The sequence below is a fragment of the Vombatus ursinus genome, unplaced genomic scaffold, assembly GCF_900497805.2.
Source record: "Vombatus ursinus unplaced genomic scaffold, bare-nosed wombat genome assembly UNPS02014807.1, whole genome shotgun sequence".
NCBI lineage: Eukaryota > Metazoa > Chordata > Mammalia > Diprotodontia > Vombatidae > Vombatus > Vombatus ursinus.
The window spans coordinates 21,975,386-21,996,771 of record NW_020954585.1 but is presented as its reverse complement, the minus strand read 5'-3'; the positions used below and the strand labels follow the sequence as shown (position 1 = coordinate 21,996,771).

The following is a 21,386-nucleotide window of genomic DNA, read 5'->3' as shown; positions in this document are numbered from 1 at the left end:
GAGAGAATATAAAATCAGCTGCTTGTTAATGACTTTTTAAAAAGTGTTTGATTTGCAGAGCAAAGTACCACTTTAAAGGCTTTCCTCCAACAAAATGTCTCCCATTAATATGAAAAAAAAAAACCAAAACACAAAAGATTCCTTGAAACAACATTTTGACCTTCTAATATCAAATGACATTACACAGAGATGTATGTTCACCAAACATGTTTGTAAATGTCATAGAGGCTGTACAGCACAAAGTCCAAATGGAAAAGGATTCCCTGTATAAATGACAAGGTCTTCCAGATGCTCCTCTTCACAGGCATTGGTGTAGATAGAGTCAAGTCCTGGAAAATATCAGCACCTCCTAAATAAGATTTTCTTTTACCATTAACTACTCTGCTTGATTTCAACCTCACAGACATCATGCTTACACTCTGGGTAAGATTCTTACATCTGGGGGATGAACCTCTGTTTAACTGCCATATGATGTGAGTGTATTTTTTTGCCTGCTTACCGCACCACATAATAATAAAGCTCTTGGTGGAACCAGCTTCCTGAGCACCCATTTCCTGTAAATTCCTGGAACTAGGTCTTTGCTGTAACCCAAACTATGAGGCCAAATAAAGCACAAACCAATTTCTTTTTTCTTTTTTGACCGATAGAGCAGGGAGGCAGGTGCCATAAATATAGTGTACCTGGAACTCATCAAGGCATAATGACAAAGTCTTGTAATCTGGTAGTCAAGATGGAGAAATCAAAGCTAGATAATAGTATAGTTAGGTGGATTTAGGACTGTTTGAATGACCAAACCCAAAGGGTCGTTGAAATTAATCTGGAAAATACTTAATACATTGTCACAAGTGCTTTGTCACAGACCTTGTTCTATGCAGCATTTTTTATCGCTGACTTGAATAAAAGGATAGGTGTTATGATGATCAAATCTGTGGATGACACAGAGTAAAATAATTAACATATTGAATGGAATAACTGATATGTTGGACCAAAGAATTAGGGTCCAGAATAATCCTATAGGCTAAAAGCCTGGGCTGAGTCTAAAATGAAATTTTATAAATTTATATAAATTTATAATTTATATATTTATATATAAATATAAATCACTACATTTTGGTTAAAAATTAATTGCACAAATACAAGATAGGAGAGGTGTGACTAGATAACATCTTGCTCATGTAAAAGATCCAAGGGGTTTTAGTTGGACTCAATATGAATCAAAAATGTGACATGGAATGCAAAACTCATGTAATGCCCTGCAGGAAGTGTAGGCTCAAAAACAAGCAACCTATATGCATTTATATGTGCCAGGCACTATTCCAAGTGCTGGGGAATGTGCTCAGGTATTCATATAGATCTGTGATCTCATTGATTTGAGAATTCCCTCTAACAACACAGATCGTACCCCTCCATGCCTAGCATTCCTGCATGACTGTGTTCTCCGATAAATTTGCTACAGGGGGCACACCCAATGTGCCAGAGGCCTTCCTCCCTGCTGACACTGTGATAGTACCAGTGGAGTACTCTGGCTGTCAACCTGTCATCCCTTACCATATAATCAAGACATTTTCTCTTCCTAGCATACATTTCCTTGATGATATTTCTCAGCCTTATTCTTCTTAGAAGTTCCTCATTGGTTAACTGTTAAAATCTGCTCACATCAAGTACCTCTCTCTTATCCTCTGATATTTAATTCAAGAATTAATGAATCATGAAAGCATGTGCTTTGCTTATTTTTTTTTTAAAAAGATTTCACACTTTCCTGATTAAAGTACACAAAAATCTCACATGAAGTCTTTTTAAAGCACTAGGCCTTTATCTCTTCTCTGTCCTTCATTATAGTCCAGATGGCAAATCTGAGTGAAGCTTGAATATTCTGGTGAAAACATTAACGGTGTTATTTATGAACACTTTTTATAACATTTTACCACTTGTGGGTTTTATGCCTGGGCGATGGGAAACAGTTTCTTTAATGGAAACTTGGAAAATAATAAAAATGTCTTTATGGATGTCTTTACTCTGTCAGTAAAAGCTGAAGAGACTGACAAAGTTAAAAATAATGATGCATTTGCATATGCCTAAATTTTCCAGAGTTCTTGGCACTTGATCAGAATCTTCTCAATGTATAAATAATCCCATGTGTCACCACCATACAGCAATACTGGTAGAATGTTAATGTAAAAGGATATAATAAGATTGCATAACTTTTAAGTAGCTGGATCTTTGTTTCCATGGGAAACTTGGTGTCACTAATAGAACTTCACAGTTTCCAGAAAGTAATCTAGCCATCTCTCCTCCTGTTCAACTTTGGGCCCAAGTCATCATCCATCTATCTGTCTTGCCTACTTCAGATATACCTACTGATGGACAAACTTCATAAATTTTTCACAAATTTCCCTGTCATAAACCAGGCAATAGACATTCTTCATCTACTTGACATTTCCTGTGTAGATGGTCACTCCTTTGAGTGTTTCTTGCTAAGGAGCCTCTGCAATATTTCAGGGCTTGTTGCAGCCAGTACAATATTATCCACAAATGGGCTTTGGGAGGACATTACCACACACAGAAAAACCCTCTTCAACTTGTACTCTGTGCCGTACCTTCTGTATATTAGTGTCAAGCATGATTGGAAAGTATTTCCCTGTTACATGCCTTGCCTGATATTTATGTTATTACTAGAAAGGGTTATTTCTAATCTCGTGTCTTTCAAGGAATCTCGAGTGATATCGATGTATGCCTGGGAGACATCTTGTTGGAAAAGAGTATGTAACGGCAGTATTTTGTAAAATAAATCAAATATTGCATAATAATCAACAAACAAGTACAATGAGATTATATATTCTCTATTATCTTTCAGTCAATTGCACATGAGACATGAAGCAAAAAGCAAGGCAACAAGCATTTAAATGTTTACTATGTGGCAGGTACTGTCCTCAGTGTTGGGGATATAAATAGAAGCCAAAAAAAGAAACAGTTCCTGCCCTCAAGAAGTTTACATTCTAATGGAGGAAGGTAATATACAAAGGGAGCTGAATATGGTGGTGGAGAAGGAGGGGAAGTATCCGCATAGGAACTTAGTATCGATGAATCAGAAACAGAGCTTGGAGGGGAATGAAGAAAGCTGACCTGGGCTCCTCCCCAAAACGAAGGCCCCAAGAGGAAATCATTGATAGGAGAAGTGATCAACATGTTGGAGAAGGTCATAGGCACTTAGGAAAGTTCCAGGGTGATATGGTGTCTGAGGCAAAGTCTGGAGTGTCAGAAGGAGAGGTGGGAGGTGAATGAAGACCGGCCTAGGTCTCTCCCCAAAATGGAAGCCCCAGGGAGAACTCGCCAATGGAAGAAGAGAAGTTCCAGGGTGATACGGCAGCAGTGGAAGAAGGGGAACCAATACAGTGAAAAATTTTTCCAGGGTGAGAAGGCCTTGGGCACTGAGGGAATTTCTGGTACCTGAGGCACGAAGGCAAAGTCTAGAATATCAGAAGCATGTCCCAGAGGGGAATGAAGGATGCCCTCTGACAGCTTACATTCTAAAGGGGAGATAACATGTACAATATGTATGTATATACATACATACATATGTAAGTCTATCTAATCATATATGTGAACTACAAGTAATTTTGGAGGGAGATACTAGCAGTTGGAGATATCAGTAAAGGAAGGCTTTCAGGAGATGGCCCTGAAACTAAAGGACACCAGGGATTCTGAATGGGAAAAGTGAGGCTAGAATGCATCTGGACTTACGGAACCTAGGTACCCATCACGACTCTGAGCAAGTCACCTCATCTTTCTGTGCCTCATTCTCCTCATCTTTGAAAGTGAGTGGCCGTATAAATCATCAGCATTTCTACATATCACCAACAAATTCCAGCAGGAAGAGACAGAGAAATTCCATCTAAAATAACTGCAGACAATATAAAATACTTGGGAGTCTACCTGCCAACATAAACTCAGAAACTATATGAACCCAATTACAAAATGCTTTTCACACAAATAAACACATCTAAACAATTAGAGAAATATTAATCGCTCATGGGTAGGCCAAGCCAATACAATAAAAATGACAATTCTATCTAAATTAATTTACTTATTCAGTGCTATGACAATCAAACTACCAAAAAATATTTTATGGAGCTAGAAAAGATAATAACAAAATTCATCTGAAAGAAAAAAAAGTCAAAAATATCCAGGGAATTAATGAAAAAAAAAAATGCAAAGGAAGGTGACCTAACTGTACCAGATCTCAAACTATATCATAAAGTGGTAATCATCAAAACTATCTGGTACTGGCTAAGAAATAGAGTTGTGGATCAGTGGAATAGATTAGGTACAAATTACATTATAGTAAATGACCATAGTAATCTAGTGTTTGATAAACCCAAAGACTCCAGCTTCTGGGACAAGAACTCACTCTTTGACAAAAATTGCTGGAAAAACTGGAAAACAGTATGGCGGAAACTGGGCATAGATCAACATCTTACATCACATACCAAGATAAGGTCAAAATGGGTACATGATTTAGACAAAGGGTCATACCATAAGCAAATTAGGAGAGCAAGGAATAGTTTACCTGTCAGATCTATGGAGAAGGGAAGAATTTATGACCAAACACGAGATAGAGAGCATTAAAAGACATAAAATGGGTATTAGATTTAAAAGGTTTTGCACACACAAAACTGATACAATTAAGATCAGAAGGAAAGCAGAAAGCTGGGAATAATTTTTACAGCGAGTGTCTCTGATAAAGGCCTCATTTCTCAAATACATAAAGAAAGAACGGAGTCAAATTTATAAGAATACAAGTCATTCCCCAATTGATAAGTGGTCAAAGGATATGGACAAGCAATTTTCAGATGAAGAAATCAAAGCTATCTATAGTCATATGAAAAAATGCTCTAAATCACTATTGATTAGAGAAATGCAAATTAAAACAACTCTCAGGCACTGCCTCACACCTAGCAGATTGGCTAATATGACAGAAAAGGAAAATGATAAATGTTGGAGGGGATGTGGGAAAACTGGGACACTAATGTACTCTTGGTGGAATTGTGAACTGATCCAATCAATCTGGAGAGCAATTTGGAACTATGTCCAAAGGGTAATCAAGCTGTACATACCTTTTGATCCAGCAATACCACCACTAGGTTTGTATCCCAAAGAGATTTAAAAAAGGGGGGGCCAGCTAAGTGGTGCAGTGGATAGCACTCCAGCCTTGGAGTCAGGAGGACCTGAGTTCAAATCTGGCTTCAGACACTTGACACTTACTAGCTGTGTGACCCTGGGCAAGTCACTTAATCCCAATTGCCTTATCCCCCCCCCCAAAAAAAGGAAAATAATCTATGTATACAAAAATATTTATAGCAACTCTTTTTGTGGTAACAAAGAATTGGAAATTGAAGGGATGTCCATCAATTGAGGAACGGCTGAACAAGTTGTCGTTTATTAATGCAATGAAAGATCAGTGTGCTGTAAGAAGTGACAGGCAGATGGATTTCAGAAAAATGGATTTCAGAAAAGACTTACATAGCTGATGCAAAATGAAATGACCAGAACCAGGAAACCATTGTACATGGTAACAGCAACATTATGCCATGATCAACTATGAATGACAGCTATTCTCAGCAATACAATGATCCAACACAATTCCAAAGGACTCATGTTGAAAAATGCTATTCACATCCAGAGAAAGAACTTATGGAGTCTGAATGCAGATTGAAGCATACTATTTTCACTTTATTTTTTTCCTGACTTTTTCTTTTCATCTGTTTCTTTTTTCACAAGATGAATAATATGGAAATATGTTTTACATAACTGCACACATATAACCTGTATCAAATTGCTTACTGTTTTAGGGATGGGGAGGTGAGGGAGGGAGAAAATTTGGAATTTAAAATTTTTAAATGAATGTTAAAATTTGTCTTTACATATAATTAAAAAACTTTAAAAAAGAAGAAATCAAAGCTATATGTAGTTATACAAAATGCTCTAAATTAGTATTGATTAGAGAAATGCCAATTAAAACAACTCTGATGTACCACTTCACATCTATCAGATTGGCTAATATGACAGAAGGAAATTGACAAATGATGGAGGAGACATGGAAAAACTGGGACACTGATGCACTGTTGGTAGAGTTGTGAACTGATCCATCCATTATGGGGAGTCTTTTGGAACTATACCCAAAAGGTTATAAAATTGTGCAAATCCTTTAACTCAACAATATTACTACTAGGTCGGCATACCAAAGAGACCAAAGAGAAGGGAAAAGGACCTATGTGTACAAAAACAGTTATAGTTGTTCTTTTTGTGGTGGCAAAGAATTGGCAATTGAGGGGATGCTCATCAGCTGGGGAATGACTGAACAAGTTGTGGTATATGATTGTGATGGAATAATATTGTGCTATAAGAAATGATGAGCAGGATGTTTTCAGAAAAACCTGGGAAGACTTATATGAACTGATGCAAAATGAAGCAAGCAGGACCAGGAAAATATTGTACACAGTAACAGCAATATTGTATGATGATCAACTGTGTATGACTTAGCTATTCTGACCAATAATACAATGATCTAAGACAATTCTGAAGGACTCATGATGAAAAATGCTGTCTATCTCCAGAGAAAGATCTGATGGTGTCTGAATATAGATTAAAGCATAATTTTTTCACTTTATTTTTCTTGCTTTAAAAAAAACAACATGGCTAATATGGAAATGTTTTGCATGATTTTACATGTATGAATTGACACCACAATTTTTCCTTTCTCAATGGGTGATCTTATTAAATACATTTCCACATTAGTCTTGTAAAGAAGAATTAGAACCAAAGGGAAAAACAATGAGAAAGAAAAAAAAAGGAAAAATAGTATGCTTTGATCTGCATTCGGACTCCATAGTTCTTTCTCTGGTTGTGGAAATCATTTTCCATCATGAGTGTTTTGGACTTGTCTTGATCATTGTATTACTGAGAAGAGCTAAGCCAATCATAGTTGATCATCACACAATGTTGCTGTTACTGTGTACAATGTTCTCCTGGTTCTGCTCACTTCACTCTTTCCTTATTTCTTATAGCATAATTGTATCCCATTAAATTTATATGCCATAATTTGTTCAGCCATTAATTGAGGCTGTGCCCAGTTGAGGGTCTATGCCCATTTATAAAGGATAATTTCAGTGGTATAAATGACAGTATAAATCATCAGTCAAAGGATATAATGAAGTGAGCAGAAATAGAAAACTACATACTATAACAATGTAAATGAAAAGAACACCATAATGAAACCAAATGCTATGTAATGACAATAACCAATCTTGGGGGTCTTTTTCTTGATCCTTAAGAAAACGAACTGACCACCATGTGTTAGGGATAAAGGGGACTCTGGGTATGGAATGCTACATACATCAGTGGTGTCTTTTTTTTGGCTAGGCAATGGGGTTAAGTGACTTGCCCAGGGTCACACAACTAGTAAGTGTTGTGTCTGAGTTCATATTTGAACTCAGGTCCTCCTGAATTCAGGGCCAGAGCTCTATCCACTGCACCACCTAGCTGCCCCTAGTGGTATCAAACAAATATAAACAAGGGCCTCTAATCCATACACAAAGATCCCTGTGAGTCACATATTGTCTTAATTTTAAAATACAATATTATTTATGTTTTATTGTACTTTTATTTGTTTTGTTAAATAATTCCCAATTACATTTTAATCTGGTTTGGGCAGCATGTGGGAGTGTTATGGGCTGCAGTGTTTGACACCTCTGACATGCACTGTCATAGCTGAATGTGTCAGTTGGTTTTTCTTGACTTTTTTTTTGCCTTTGTTATAAGACCAAAAAAAAATGGAAGGGTGAGAAAGGCTAAGAGATATTCAGAAATGACTGTAAAATAAAAAAAGGCATCAATAAAACTTTAAGTAAAACAGAAATATATACAAACAAAAATCACTGATAATTATCAGTGTATTATCAATGGGGCAACAAGTGTCTAGGCTAAAGTATTTATGACTTACGAAGGAGACATTATTAATGCCAAGAAAAGAAAAAGTTTCATTAGCCCCAGCATTTAGAAATTTATACCTTGTTATAGGTTGTGGCAAACTAAGAAGAAACATATTGCCATTCACACTGTATTCATTCAAGCTTTTGTCCAAATCACCATTTCATTTTTCTGTTTTCATCTTTCTGTTTCTCAGAAGTGTGATTTTTTTATTTTAGCTATTTTCATAGACCAGAAAATTAGGAACAAATTATGTCCAAGACTACTTGAGAGAGAGGTCTGTGTGAACTTAGGGGCTGTTGATCCTAGTTCTTCTAAAGGTTTTCTATAATAGTACATGTTCTGTATGATAACTTGACTTTATGTATTTTTATCTCAAGTCTAGTAATATCCATGACAAAACTTCACCAAATATCATCACAATTCTTTTGGTGATGTTGTATGGCTCTGAGTCATGAAGCACTATAGTCTCTGAAGAAATGAAGTTGAGGATCACCAAAGGGCAACAGGGAGGCATGTGATGGGCATGAGCAGGCTCTAAAATATTAGAAAGAGAGAATAACACGAAAGTGATATGAAAGATGCCATCAGAGGAATGAACGGCCAAAAAAGATGTGCTTGGACATGTGGCAAGAGGGAAGGATAAAGCATGGCCAGCTTGTGTTCTCTATTGCTATCTTCAAGATACAAGCAGAACTTAATTAAGGCCAGGGCATGTTGGGTAGATCTGCTGTGGCAAACTTATAGTAGGACACAAACAAGTGTTGCATGGGATGGGTAGACTTGGGTGGGCTATTATCTGCATTATTGGAGGGGATGCCAGCCTTAATAAAATGATCCACTGGGACATTGGGAGACATCATCCATGTTAGAACAAAGTGTAGCATCATGGTAAAAAAGGATATGCCAGGGTACATAGTCTACATAAGTATTATATAATTTGGCTCTTAATTATTCTTTAATTGGCTCCTGTATTTAATTCAACAAACACTAAGCATCTACGAAATTCAAGGCACTGGAGTAAACTGCTGGAGCTAGGAAGATGAAAAATGGTATAGTTCATGTTCTAAAAGAGGCTACCATCTATTGGGAGTATTAGATACAACAATGAGGCTAGTTTGTGTTCATATAGAAGCATTTTACAAAGTATGTCCTTCACAACATCTTGCAAGGTGGGTAGTGCAATATTACTGTTCCCATGTCAGCGAGAAGGGAATAAGCTCTGAAAGCAATTTGTCCATGGTCAACAGATTACAGGGCCAAAGTAAACTCTTTGGTCTTCCAACTTTTGAGAGGTATCATGACACGCTCAACAGGACATTGGACTTGATACAAGTTATGAAGTTATTTGCTTGGGCAAGCAATTTAACCTCTCTGAGCCTCAGCTTCCTCAACTGTAAAATAAAGGGTGGCACGCATTGACCTTTAAGATCTCTTCCAGCTCTAGGTCTATGATCCTACGACTTCAAGTTTGAGGGGTTCTATATAACATCATACTATCCTTCCACATGCTCAAATGTCAATGTTTTGTTATGTTATTTGCAAAGGCAAGGTCAAAAGGAATGATATGAGATTCAAGAAAGATGGGATGGATCCCTTTTCATTGGGGGGAATCAAAAAAGACTTCATGAAAGAAATGGTACCTGAACTTTGTCTTAAATGAAATAGGGAACAGCCTGCACAAATGTATATGTGAAGGGACACAAGTTTGGGGAACAATGATTAGTAAATAGTCCCTTTTACACTAGAATCCAGTCGGTGGGGCAGTTAGATGGCATAGTGGATAAAGCTTTGGCCTTGGAGTCCGGAGAACCTGACTTCAAATCCAGCCTCAGACACTTGACACTTACTAGCTGTGTGACCCTGGGCAAGTCACTTAACCCCAACTGCCTCACCAAGAAAACAAAAAGAAAGAAAAAAAATTAGAATCCAGTTGGACCTCACTAAGACTATGGGAAGGTGAAAAGCATAAAATGAGGCAACAAAAGTAAATATCTGAAGCTAGATTGTGGAAGGCTATCTGCTAATTAGATGACCCTGGGTAAGTCATTTTACCTCTTTAAGCTTGTTTTCTTCTCTGAGTATAATGAGGATATTGAATCCTATAGCCTTATGTGGAGTTTGCATTTTATTAGGTATGTTAATTCTCTTATTTTCTTTGCTCCAGGCAGGCCTGTACAACTTGCTGCCTGCTGGCTGCCAAAGGATTTTGGGTGGCCCTGTTAAAATATAGAGGAAAACATCCTTTGTATGTAGAGGAAATCCTTTGGCGTGCCACAAGCAGCCTTTGGGCTGCAAATTGTGCAGGCCTGCTCCAGAGGATAAAATCAAGAACAGTGGGTAGTAATGGCAAAGAGGTAGATTGGGTTTGATGCAACTGATGAAGAGTAGCACTATCAAAGAGTGGAATGGGCTGCCCTGGTAAACAGTGAGATACCCCAGACTTCGGTTCTTCAAGCAAAGGCTGGGTGAGCACTTGTTGGAGATATTGTAAAGCAAATTCTGGTCTATTACCTCTACACAGATAACTCCTGGAATACATATCCAGCCATAGTCTTTCTCCTGAGCTCCAGTCACAGATTGCCAGCTACTTTTTTAGATATTTCAAACTGTGTATCCTGCAGGCAGTTCAAACTTAACCCTGTTCAAAACAAAACTCACCATCTTTCCCTTCAAACCTATCCCTCTTCCAAACTTCTCTATTTTTGTTAAGGCAACCTTATCTTAACCAGTTTTATAACCTTGGAATCATCCTCAACTCTCCATACTCTTCCTCATCTTACTTATCCAAACAGTTGCCAAGTTTTGTTGATTTTTACCTTCACACTTCCCATATCTATCCTCTTCTCTCCACCCACATAGCCATTACCCTAGTTCAAGCCCCCATCATCACTTAACTCAACCAGTGTAATAATCTGCTCTTTGTCTTCCTGTCTCCTCTCTTTTCTTCCCCATCCATCCTCCACACAGCTGCCAAGGTGATATTCCTAACGCACAGGTCTGACCTTGTCATTCTCCTACACAAGAAACACCAGTGGCTCCCTATTATCTGCAGGGTTAAATAAAAATTCCTGTTCGGTATTTACAGCTCTTCACACTCTATCTCTAACCTACCTTTCTAGTTTTAACCTCACTTCAAGTTTCTGGCCTGGCCAAACTGTTCCTCACACGTGACATTCTTTCTTCTGCCTCATTGCCTTTGCACAAGCATGTTCCCCCACTTCCCCCTACAATGAACTTTCTCTTCACCTCCACCATTTATAATCTCTAGTTTCTTTCAAAGCTCAGCTCAAACACTACCTCATCTTCCTGGCTTCCTTCAAGTTTCAGCTAAAATCTCACCTTCTAAGGAGCCTTTCCCAGTTCTTCTTAATCTTAGTGCCTTTCCTTTGAGATGATTTTCAGTTTAGGCTGTATCCATCTTGTTTGCACCTCCATTTGCATGTTGTCTCTCCATTAGACTGTGAGCTCCTTGAAGGCAGGGGCTGGTTTGTTTGTTTTGCTTTTCTTTGCATCCCTAGCACTTAAAAGCACTACATCGTAGGCGCTTAATAAATTATTATTGATTTGACTCCCTCAGGTGTCCTTTCGTGATGCTCCCTCGCCCTGTCCCGCAAATTACCATTTATTTACTTTGTATATACTTCTATGTAGATACATTGTCTCACTCGAATCGAATGTAACTACTTTAAGAGCAAGAATTGTTTCATTTTTGTCCCTGCATCCCCGGTTCCTTCTACACAGCAGGCGCTTAACAAATGCTCGCGGCATGACTCGGGGGACAGGATGGACTAGACAGTTTCTTTAGTCTAGTCCAACTCGGGGATCCGTGAGCTGGGCTATCGGTCAGCTCCCCGAAGGCGGAGAAGGGCAAGCGCCACTCAGTCCCGAGCCTATGCACTCAAGATCAAGTTCGCTCCCCCAGATCTCTCAATGGACCCAGAGAGGGGACGAGGGCCACCAGAGGTATGACATCACCCTATGCCTCGTCCCCATTGGTCGGTAGCCCCTCCCCCGCCTCCTTTCCGTTCGCTAGGCCCGCCCCGCCCCGGAAGCCTGGAGCCACGTGACAGGAGACGGCCTGGCTCCGCTGTCGTCGAGTCCGCTCAGAGAAGTAATGGCGGAGGCGCCGCCTGTTTCAGGTAGAGTTCTGGCCCGGCCCGCGGGCTTTTCTTTTCCTATTCTCCTATTCTTCCCTCCCCCTTCCTCAAGCTGACCTCGAGAGCCTGGGGCGCCCTGTTTCTGCCCCTTTCCCAGGAGCGGAAGTTGGGTTACTGAACCTGACCGAATTTCTCGCTCCGTTCGCGGCGGCTCCAGCGGTTAATGTCGCGAGAGGGGCTGGCGAGGTCCCTGGGGGAGGCTCGCGCTGGACCGGGGCGGGCGGGGTGGGGGCAGGGAACGGAGGCTCTGAGGGGCCAACCGGGGAGGGAGGCTCGAGTCGGGAGGCAGGAGAGCCAGGCTGGGCTTTTCTTTTCACTCTTGTTTCCACCTGGAATTCCTGGACCAGCTCATCCTTCGCACTCTCAGCTCTTAATGCTGCTTCCTCCACCAAGATCTTTCACATTTTTTTCTTCTCTCATCCCCCCGCCCCAGAATGCGATTTTCCATTTCTCTGAACCCTGTTGGTTTTATGCCCCCTTTAGCGCAGTACAGCTTTGCTTTAATTAGCGTTGTTGCCAGAGCTCAGGGGCTGTCTCACTCACCTTAGTAACTCCGACCACAGTGCTTGCCACCCGGTTAGACTCTTATTTACTGGATAGAGGAAAACGAAGATATTTAGGTAGTAACATCATGGAGGACCTGTGAGATAAAACATGCACGTGGTATATATGTGCCTTTTAAATCTTTGAGAGATTTCATAATGCCCCTGTGCCTAGAATGGACACTCCCCATTCCATCCCCATTGGGGTGCACCCCACCTCTCCTTGAGAGCAGACAGTGATTCCCCCCCCCACTCCCTTGTGTCTTCAGTGTGTTACATTGCCTTTCACAGAGGTGCTTCATGTTTGTTGAATTGAATCTGTGAATTCCCTCTCTTAAATCCCCAGTTCAGGTGCTTTCTTCACAACTTTCCCAGATCTAATCTTTGCTTTCTCATAGCTGAAAGTGATCTCTCGCTTCAAGTTTCTGATAATGTCCTGCCCAGACCTTTGCAGTTTTCACCCTTGTTTCCAAATTTTGTGTCTGTCTCTACCCTTGTCCTCATCCCCATTAGATTATAAGAACTTTGAAAGCACGGTTCGTAGCACATCTATCTTTGTATGCTTCACTTGGGTTTAATAAATATTTCATTGAATTGAATCGTGATGAATGTGTTCTTTTCCTTGTTCTTTTTGAAAGCCTTTCTGGGACCTGTGCTTTGAGTCAGACTATTAACTTACTCTCCAATGATTTCTTTGTTTGTTTGTTCTAAGCCCTTATTCTTTCCTGGATTAACTCGTTTTACAAACTATTTCCTTCTACATATTGTTCTGACTTTTAACTAATCAGGTTATTTCGCTCAGTATCCTTTGGCTCAAGACCCTAATGGGTTTTGTCAACTCATTTCTGTCTTTAAGCCTTCTCTCATGCTAAACCATATGTCTTGACTACTCTTTTGGCTGCACCCATGTTTGTCAAGCTAGCTGGCTTGTTCTAGCAGCTCCTGGAAATCTACCTTTGTAAAATCTTTCACCATGTCTCAAGGCAGCCTATTCCATTTTGAAGCAATTCTAATTATTAGGAAATTTTAAAATCTGCCTTCTTGTAGTAACTTTCATTAGCTGGTGTTACTTTTTGTATGGAGCCATGCAGAAGAGATTTGATACCTTTCTACCTGACAATTCTTGAAATACTTGAAAATAGCTTTCATGTACCCTGTCAAGCTGTCTCCTCCAGGCTAATCATTCAGCTGTTCCTTGCATTCTGAATTTCTCAACCTCACCTCACCCTTTTTTTTTTTTTGTGCTACATTGTGTCCATGTCTCTTCTCAATTGTGGTGCCCAGAATTGCACAGGACTCCAGACACTGTCAGTGTGAGGGTCAAGTTCAGCAGGACCATTGCTTTTCTTGTTTTGGATACTATGTCTCTGATAATACCACTCAAAATCTCAATAGGTTTTCTGGCTGCTAAGTTTCACTGCTGATTCATTGAGCTGCTAGTATACTAAAACCTCTAGATTTCTTTAATTAAAGTGAGCTGCTTTCTAGATATATCTTCCCCATCTTGTGCAGTGATTTTTTTTAACTTGCATGCAAGTTATCCCTATTAATATGATCATATTTGCTTCAGTTCACTATTCTTGCCTGTCAGGATCTTTTGGGAGCCTCATTCTGGCATGCCATCTATTTCAGCTTCATGTTACCTGTATATTTCCATCTTTAGTCAGATGTCTTGTATGGCTTTATCTGACTCAGTAATATTTATTAAATGCTTACTAAGTGGAAGGCATTGGCTGGAGATAAAAAGGCAAAAAGAAAAACAATCCCTGCCATCAAGTAACTTGCATTCTACTGGAAGATATACCATACACACAGATAAATAAATACAGGGTAGTTTGAAGAGAGGTCATAGGGTTTTAATTTAGAGGTGGTCATTGAGTCCAACCCTTTAATTTTCACATGGGGAAACTGAACCACAGAGAGGTTAAATGTCTTGCCCAGGCTCACAAGCTAGTAAATGCTGAGGTAGGATTGGAAAGGTTTTCCTGACTTTGAGTCCAGCACGCTACTTATACTACCTCTCTCATAGGGAGAAAGATTGACAGCTGAGCTGGAAGTAAAAAAACGATTCTGAGAGGTGGAGGTGAGGAAGCAGTGCATTCCATGGCATGGAAAATGTTCTTATGCAAAGGCCGAAGAAGCAGGAAACTGAATTCTAAGTTCAAGAAATAGCTGATAATTCAGTTTGATGGAAATGTAGTATGTGTAAAGGGCATTTACATGAAATAAATTGGGAAAGGTAGCCTGGAGCCAGATAGTGGATGACTTTCAATTCTAGACTGAAGAATTTGTATTTTATACTAGAGACAGGAAGCATCCATGAACAAAACAGAACCAAGGACAAGCCTTTGGTATTCAATTAAAGACCTCTCTCCCCATAGACATCAATTAATTAATCAACAGTCTCAAGTTGGTGGGCCAACCAATTCAAAATGACGTAACTGCATTATTATCCAGTTTATATTTCTTCATCTTTTTCATGAGGGGACTTTGCTAGATGCCATCCTGAAATCTAGATATATCGTATTCCTGGAATTTCCTTGATCTACCACTATTTGGCACTAGGTGAGATAAAAAGTTTAGCTCAAACAAGGTCGGGATAAGCTAGTAACGGACAGCACTGAGGCATGATCAGTACACAGGAGAGTTTCACAGTGTTCTGTGAGGCCTGAGGGACCACACGATGGCTTTTTAGAGGAGGTTGGCTTTAAAGGATGGGTAAGAGTTTAGCAAACAAAAGTGTTGAGGACATTCCAGACATAGAAAACAGTCTAAACTTTAGGCTTGGAAGCATGCAAACACTTTTCATGGTGGAGGTCTGGCTGGAGTGTAGAGTCCATAGAACAGAGTAGTAATATAAGCTTAAGCTGGGAAGGTAGTTTCCATGTTGGAGGCCTTAAGTGCCAGGCAGAGGAGTTTGAACTTGAAAGGCATTAGGGAACCTCTGGAGATTTTTGGTAACTGGATGGGGAGTAGAATTAGATAGTCCAGTTTCTGGTTTGTTGAAGCATCATGAAGGTTGTTTCCCAGCAGAGAAACCACCATCACAGTGGATATTCAGAGAACGTTGTGGCAATTCTCAAGAAATATGGAATACGGTATAAACATATTCATGCATCTATTAGGACCTAAGAAAATAGCTACCCTATTAGTTCACATAGAGAGTTTGCACCCAAAGTATGGCTTGCATTAAACTCAAGTACAGCCTGTTATCATGCTCTTAAATTCAACAGATGTATCTTAATCCTTACCAGTGACCTGCTGCTCTTGTTGCCAAGGGAGTGAAGCAAATCCTTTCTACATGCTCTTAGAGTGGTTACTTTACCATCTGCCATCTCTGCCCAAATCCCTAATGTTTGCCCATCAACTTGCCTGTCTTCTCCTACTCTACCCTCCACCCTCCCCAGTTTGGAGAAGGGTAGTGGCTGAGAGGGCATCCCCAGGATTCCTCATCTGGAAAGGTGTGTGCACTTTGTCTTTGAGCTCACGTTCTGGTGTACACTTTTAAATAGGTGACTCGAAGGCTGTTCCTTATATAAATGCAGACACAGCTCCTTAGAGATTGATGTCATGGAGGGGGAAAGGCAGCAGAAAAAAAAGACCAAGCTGGTGAATCCTAGCAATAAGGTATTTTCCAAACTTAACCTTGTGAGGAGCTGCCTAGGAACTGAGTGAGAAAAGGAGGTAGTGGGGAAAGTAGAAGTTTGTTGTTAATCTCCTCCCTAACCTTCTCAAAAAAAAAAAAAACAATAACAAAACCCAAAACAATTGGTTTGTTATTCTAAAATTTCCTACTTTCCTAGATTCCCTTTAATTCATTTTAATGCCCTACATTTTTGTGTAGCAAAAGCTTAAACTTTTTGGTGGGAAGAATCATAGAGTAATTTTATGTAATTATTTTTCAGTTTGTACATATGTGTATATATTTTTTCCTTTCAGAGACATCTCATTTTAGGGGTATGGCCTATATTCAGACCAGTATGGCCTGGCTCAGATTCTCCTGGATCTTCACTGGTAACTAATTTAGTGACTGACATGTCAATTTTTCATCTAATAGGTACTTTAAGTGTCAGTACAGACACAGCTGATTTCATTCCACATGAAAGACAAAATCCTGATCTAAATTGCAGAATTCAAAGAAGACTGGAATCTAGTAGGATTCACAATAGAAGTAATAATTCACCACCTTTTTGTCAGCTTTCTAGTCAAGATCCTCGCCATGAAGATTCACCAAATCGACACAATTATAATAATCAAGGAAACAAATATAAGGGCAAGCAAAGTTCTTTCCAGACTTCTACTAAAACACCAAAGAACCATGGCTTTCAAAACCAACAGTGGCATAAATGGAGAAGTGACAGGAATTATGCCAGAGCCCAGGCAACCCAGGTTCCTCCTGACCAAGGAACAGGAATAGATGTCTCAGAAATAGTAGCAGGGTCAGAATGTGAAGCAAATCCTAGTGAACCCAGCAATGTGTACTCTTCAGAGAGTGAGAAAGAAGTAGCTAGCATGGACCACAAAGGTGCAAAGCCAAAGAAAATGGCATATATGACATCTGTTTCAGGACGGGGCCCAAAAGCGAAGGGGGGGAAACCAAGGTATGAAGGGACTAACAGAATGACACCTAAACAGAAAGATAGGGTTTCTGAGAACATGAGACCTGTAGGTGCTGTCCAAGCTGACTCTTCAGAAGCAGTCACAGAAAAATTGGCCTTTGATGTATCTAGAAACAATGAACATAAAAGATATATAAATAGAAGTTATCCCTGGGAGACTGTGTGGAATAAACCACAGCCAGATAGAGAGATTCAGAAAATACATGAGGGTCAGAAGAATAAAAATACAAGACTTAGAAATTCTCTTTCCTATGTCACAAAAGACAAATTTAATGAAAGACCTAAAAAATCTGTTGGTGATGATCGGAACTTGGCAACCCCAAGCAAATCTCATAAAAGGTTTGAAATGGAGAAATGCTCTGGAAGACGACTCCAGAAAGAATCTAAAGCAGCCTCTCAGCTCATTTGGAACAAACAGAATGATGTGCCAAAAAATAAAGAAACACATACAGGTAAATTCAACTAAAGGATTTTTTAAAAATTAAATTTTATTTTTTCCCATTAACAAAGGTCTATTTAATCCACCCCACCTCACCGCAAAACAAAAGGTTGATGTAAATACCCAGCTTTGAGGTCTTTGTAGAGTCAGAGGGCCTAAGTTAAGGTGGCCATAGAGGAATAGGGCAAGCAGATGAGGCCATCATGGGGAGCTTGTAAAGGCACCAAAAAGAGGAGGGGGAAAGGATGTCATTGTATCTTATATTTCCATAGTATTTTAAGCTTTATAAAACACTTAACTCATTAGACTTATTTAATCTTTACAGTAATCTAGCAAGGGAAGTAATGAAATTATTACTAGTCTCATTTTATAGGCAAGGAAACTGAGGCTCAGAGAGATTAAGTTATTTTACTCAAGGTCACGTGACTAACAAGTGGAAGAACTAGGATTCAAATAGAAATCTAAACTCTCTGAGAACTGAAAGAGCCCTCAGAGGTCATCTAGTCCAACAATTGCCTAAACAGAAAATCCTTATGCAGTATCTCTAGCCAGTAGCCCTTCCCAGTCAAGTCCACAAGCGTTTATTAAGTGCTTGTGCTAAGAGTTGGAAGTACAAATATAAATAGAATCTACAGTCCTTACCTTCAGTGAATTTACATACTAATTCGGCAAGATAACACAAAAGAAAAAGGGAAGGATATGGTACCTGGCTCTGGGCATGGTAGAGAAAGTCCTCTGGAAGTAAATCCGCAGTGCAGCACAAAGAGGAATGAAGACATGTTTGGGCTACACTCTCTCCTTAAAATGGAGGTTCTGGAAGGAACCAGCCAATTAGAAGGAGAGACTGAAGGTCAGGGAGTAGGGTGCTTCCAGAAGGAGAAGCACCATCTAGTCCAAGGAAGGAGTGAGTTTCCAGGGGGAAGAGATCTCAGTGACTTGGTAGAGAAGGTCCTGGAGTATAGTCTGGAGAGGAATGAAGATGTGTTTGGCCTGAGCCTCCTTAATATGGAGGTTATAGGAGAAATAAGCCAATCAGAGGGAGAGGTAACAGGGAAGAGAAGGACTTCCAATGTGAGAAGTAGTCCCCTGGCCTTTAGTAATGGAGAACCTTATTACATCCAGAGGCAGCTCATTCTTGGCACAGCTCTAATTGTCAGGAGTTTTATCCTTAAATTGACCCTAAATTGGCCTCTTTATATCTTCTGATTCGCTTTTATATAATTATATAATTAGAACCTATAATTAGAACCACTGAAGGCTTTCCAGGGTATGGCCAGCCCTGACTTTGAAGGATTAGAGATTTCAGGTGGTCTAAGTTTTATTGTCAGCTATATATATAATAGATAAATTTAGCCTTGACTACTGTGACTGCTAAGATCTCTTAAGTAAATAAAAAGCACTTGCCATGTACAAAGCACTATGCTAGGTGCTGGGAATACAAAGACAAAAATGAAATTCCCCAGCTCTTATCCTTCTAGAGATACTTCAGCTATCTGGGAACAGTCTGGCCGGGTGGGCCTCTTGAAGTCCACCAAGCCAACCTCCTCTACAGGACCCATAATGTTAGGGTAGTTTTAGAACCTGTTCTCTTGAGATGGGGTTGGGGAATTCTTATAGTAAAGTGTCAAATTAAATGTTCTTATGCTGCAGGAGTCATGCAGCTATAGCTTGAGTCTTGCCACTGAATATAAAAAGTGGTTGGTTACTAGGCAACCTCTAGGCAGTATTCATTTATCCATGAAAATATGCACCTGTGAGTATTGCTTTTCTAAAAGCTCCACCTCAAAATATTCCTTGGCTTCATATTCCTGGCCCCAAATTTGGGATCATTTCCTTTTCAAAATATCTTAAACATATCTATTACTACCTTCTAATTGAATTGTATGTAATGTATGGAACTAGAATATATATAATAACTTGATCCCTGTATGTGTGGTTTTTTTTAAAGGGTCTTTAATAGAACAGTTAACCACAGAGAAATATGAATGTATGGTATGTTGTGAAGTGGTTCGAATGATGGCACCAGTTTGGAGTTGTCAGAGCTGTTATCATGTATTTCATTTGAACTGCATTAAGAAGTGGGCAAGGTCACCAGCTTCACAAGCAGAAGGTCTGTGTGTTTTCTACAGTGACATTGATTTCACCACTTTGTTTATATTTTCAAGTCTGAAACTCAAACCACTCAATTTCCTCTAGCTATTTTGCTTGCAATTAAAAGTATACCTAGTAGTCCTACCTTTGTTATGTCATCTGAAATGTTAAGATTAAATCAGACCAAAATATTGGTATAAATCTTGATTAAAATGGTTAAACATAGTAACATTAAAGAGTACTTTATTAAAAGAGGAGACTAATAGAGGAAAATTTAAGGGAATTAATATCTAGCTAGGTACTATTTGGTACCTCTCTGATTGATCCACAATCGTAAAATCCCACCTTAATCTAACCCTGGTCCTGCTTCCAGAACTGACTGGATACTTCTTTGTAATTCACTCTGAATCTTTATTTTGAAGTCAGATTCCTTCTGGTACTTGGCACAAGCTACTACAGTTTTAGTCTGATATCAAAAGCTCTAGCTGCCATTGTTTTTCCTGTCTTAGGTAGCTGCTGAGATGGTTGAGTTGTTTTAGGCTATTGGAATTAAAGGGATAGCCTTCCATTTTCCATTTTGGAAAGGGTCATTTTTCTGCATCTTCTCTCTCCAAATGGCTATAACAAGAGAGCCGAAATCCTTGTAGTCAAAACCCCATTTCAGCAGCATGAAACATGCACAAATGTCTTCTTGTCAGAAGTACTTTTTACCCTTTATTAAAGAGTTAAGAAACACTCCTCCAAACATATTTCCAATTGTACCCAACACTAGTTTAAATTTAAATGCAGTAGTAAGGCTTATACTTTAAGTGGTGGTTCAGACTTACAAGCCTGGTTCAGAATCTGCTTTCTTTTACAAAATTTCCAGTTATACTCAAAACAGATTTTAAAATGCTTTTGTGACATTGATTACATCTGTAGGAAACTAAGTTTAATTATTCTTAAAAGAAAAAAATAGTCGATTTTCAATTATACAGAAGTGAATTATCCCTATAGCAGATAATCATTATGGAACCTGGCTTTTTAATTAGAAAAGGCCTTTGAAGTCAGATTCCTTCTGGTACTTGGCACAAGCTACTACAGTTTTAGTCTGATATCAAAAGCTCTAGCTGCCATTGTTTTTCCTGTCTCAGGTAGCAGCTGAGATGGTTGAGTTGTTTAGGCTATTTTGGAAAGGGTCATTTTTCTGCATCTTCTCTCTCCAAATGGCTATAACAAGAGAGCTGAAATCCTTGGATTTATGGGAGATTGGTGAACCTATAGAACTATACGTGAAATTAATGAATATGTTGAGAGATGAACCACTGAGATTTTTAGCAGGCTTCTCCAGTGTATTCAGAGAAAGGATAATTATTAATAGATAGTGTACAGTTTTTGATCATCTAAACTAGTATCACAAGCCTTTTGTTTTTCTACATAGAAGTAGCAAGGTTTTTCTTAGTTTCTTCAGGTGAACAATACCTGAATCTAACCATAGACCTTTGTAGTAATGTCAGAGCTCTCTACATGCACAACAGAAGTGATCTGTCTACTGGGATTTTGGAATTCT

General features: G+C 39.2%; 1 protein-coding gene across 1 annotated transcript in view; it reads left to right on the top strand.

Moving 5' to 3' along the window:
- Positions 1 to 12,048: 12,048 nt before the first annotated feature.
- The window catches only part of NFX1 (nuclear transcription factor, X-box binding 1), a 73,925-nt gene continuing 64,587 nt past the window's right edge, over positions 12,049 to 21,386 (top strand). Inside the window, 3 exon segments of the mRNA XM_027874771.1 lie at positions 12,049 to 12,128; positions 16,746 to 17,759; positions 19,695 to 19,864. Coding sequence (XP_027730572.1) covers positions 12,104 to 12,128; positions 16,746 to 17,759; positions 19,695 to 19,864 — 1,209 coding nt within the window. The 5' untranslated portion in view covers positions 12,049 to 12,103.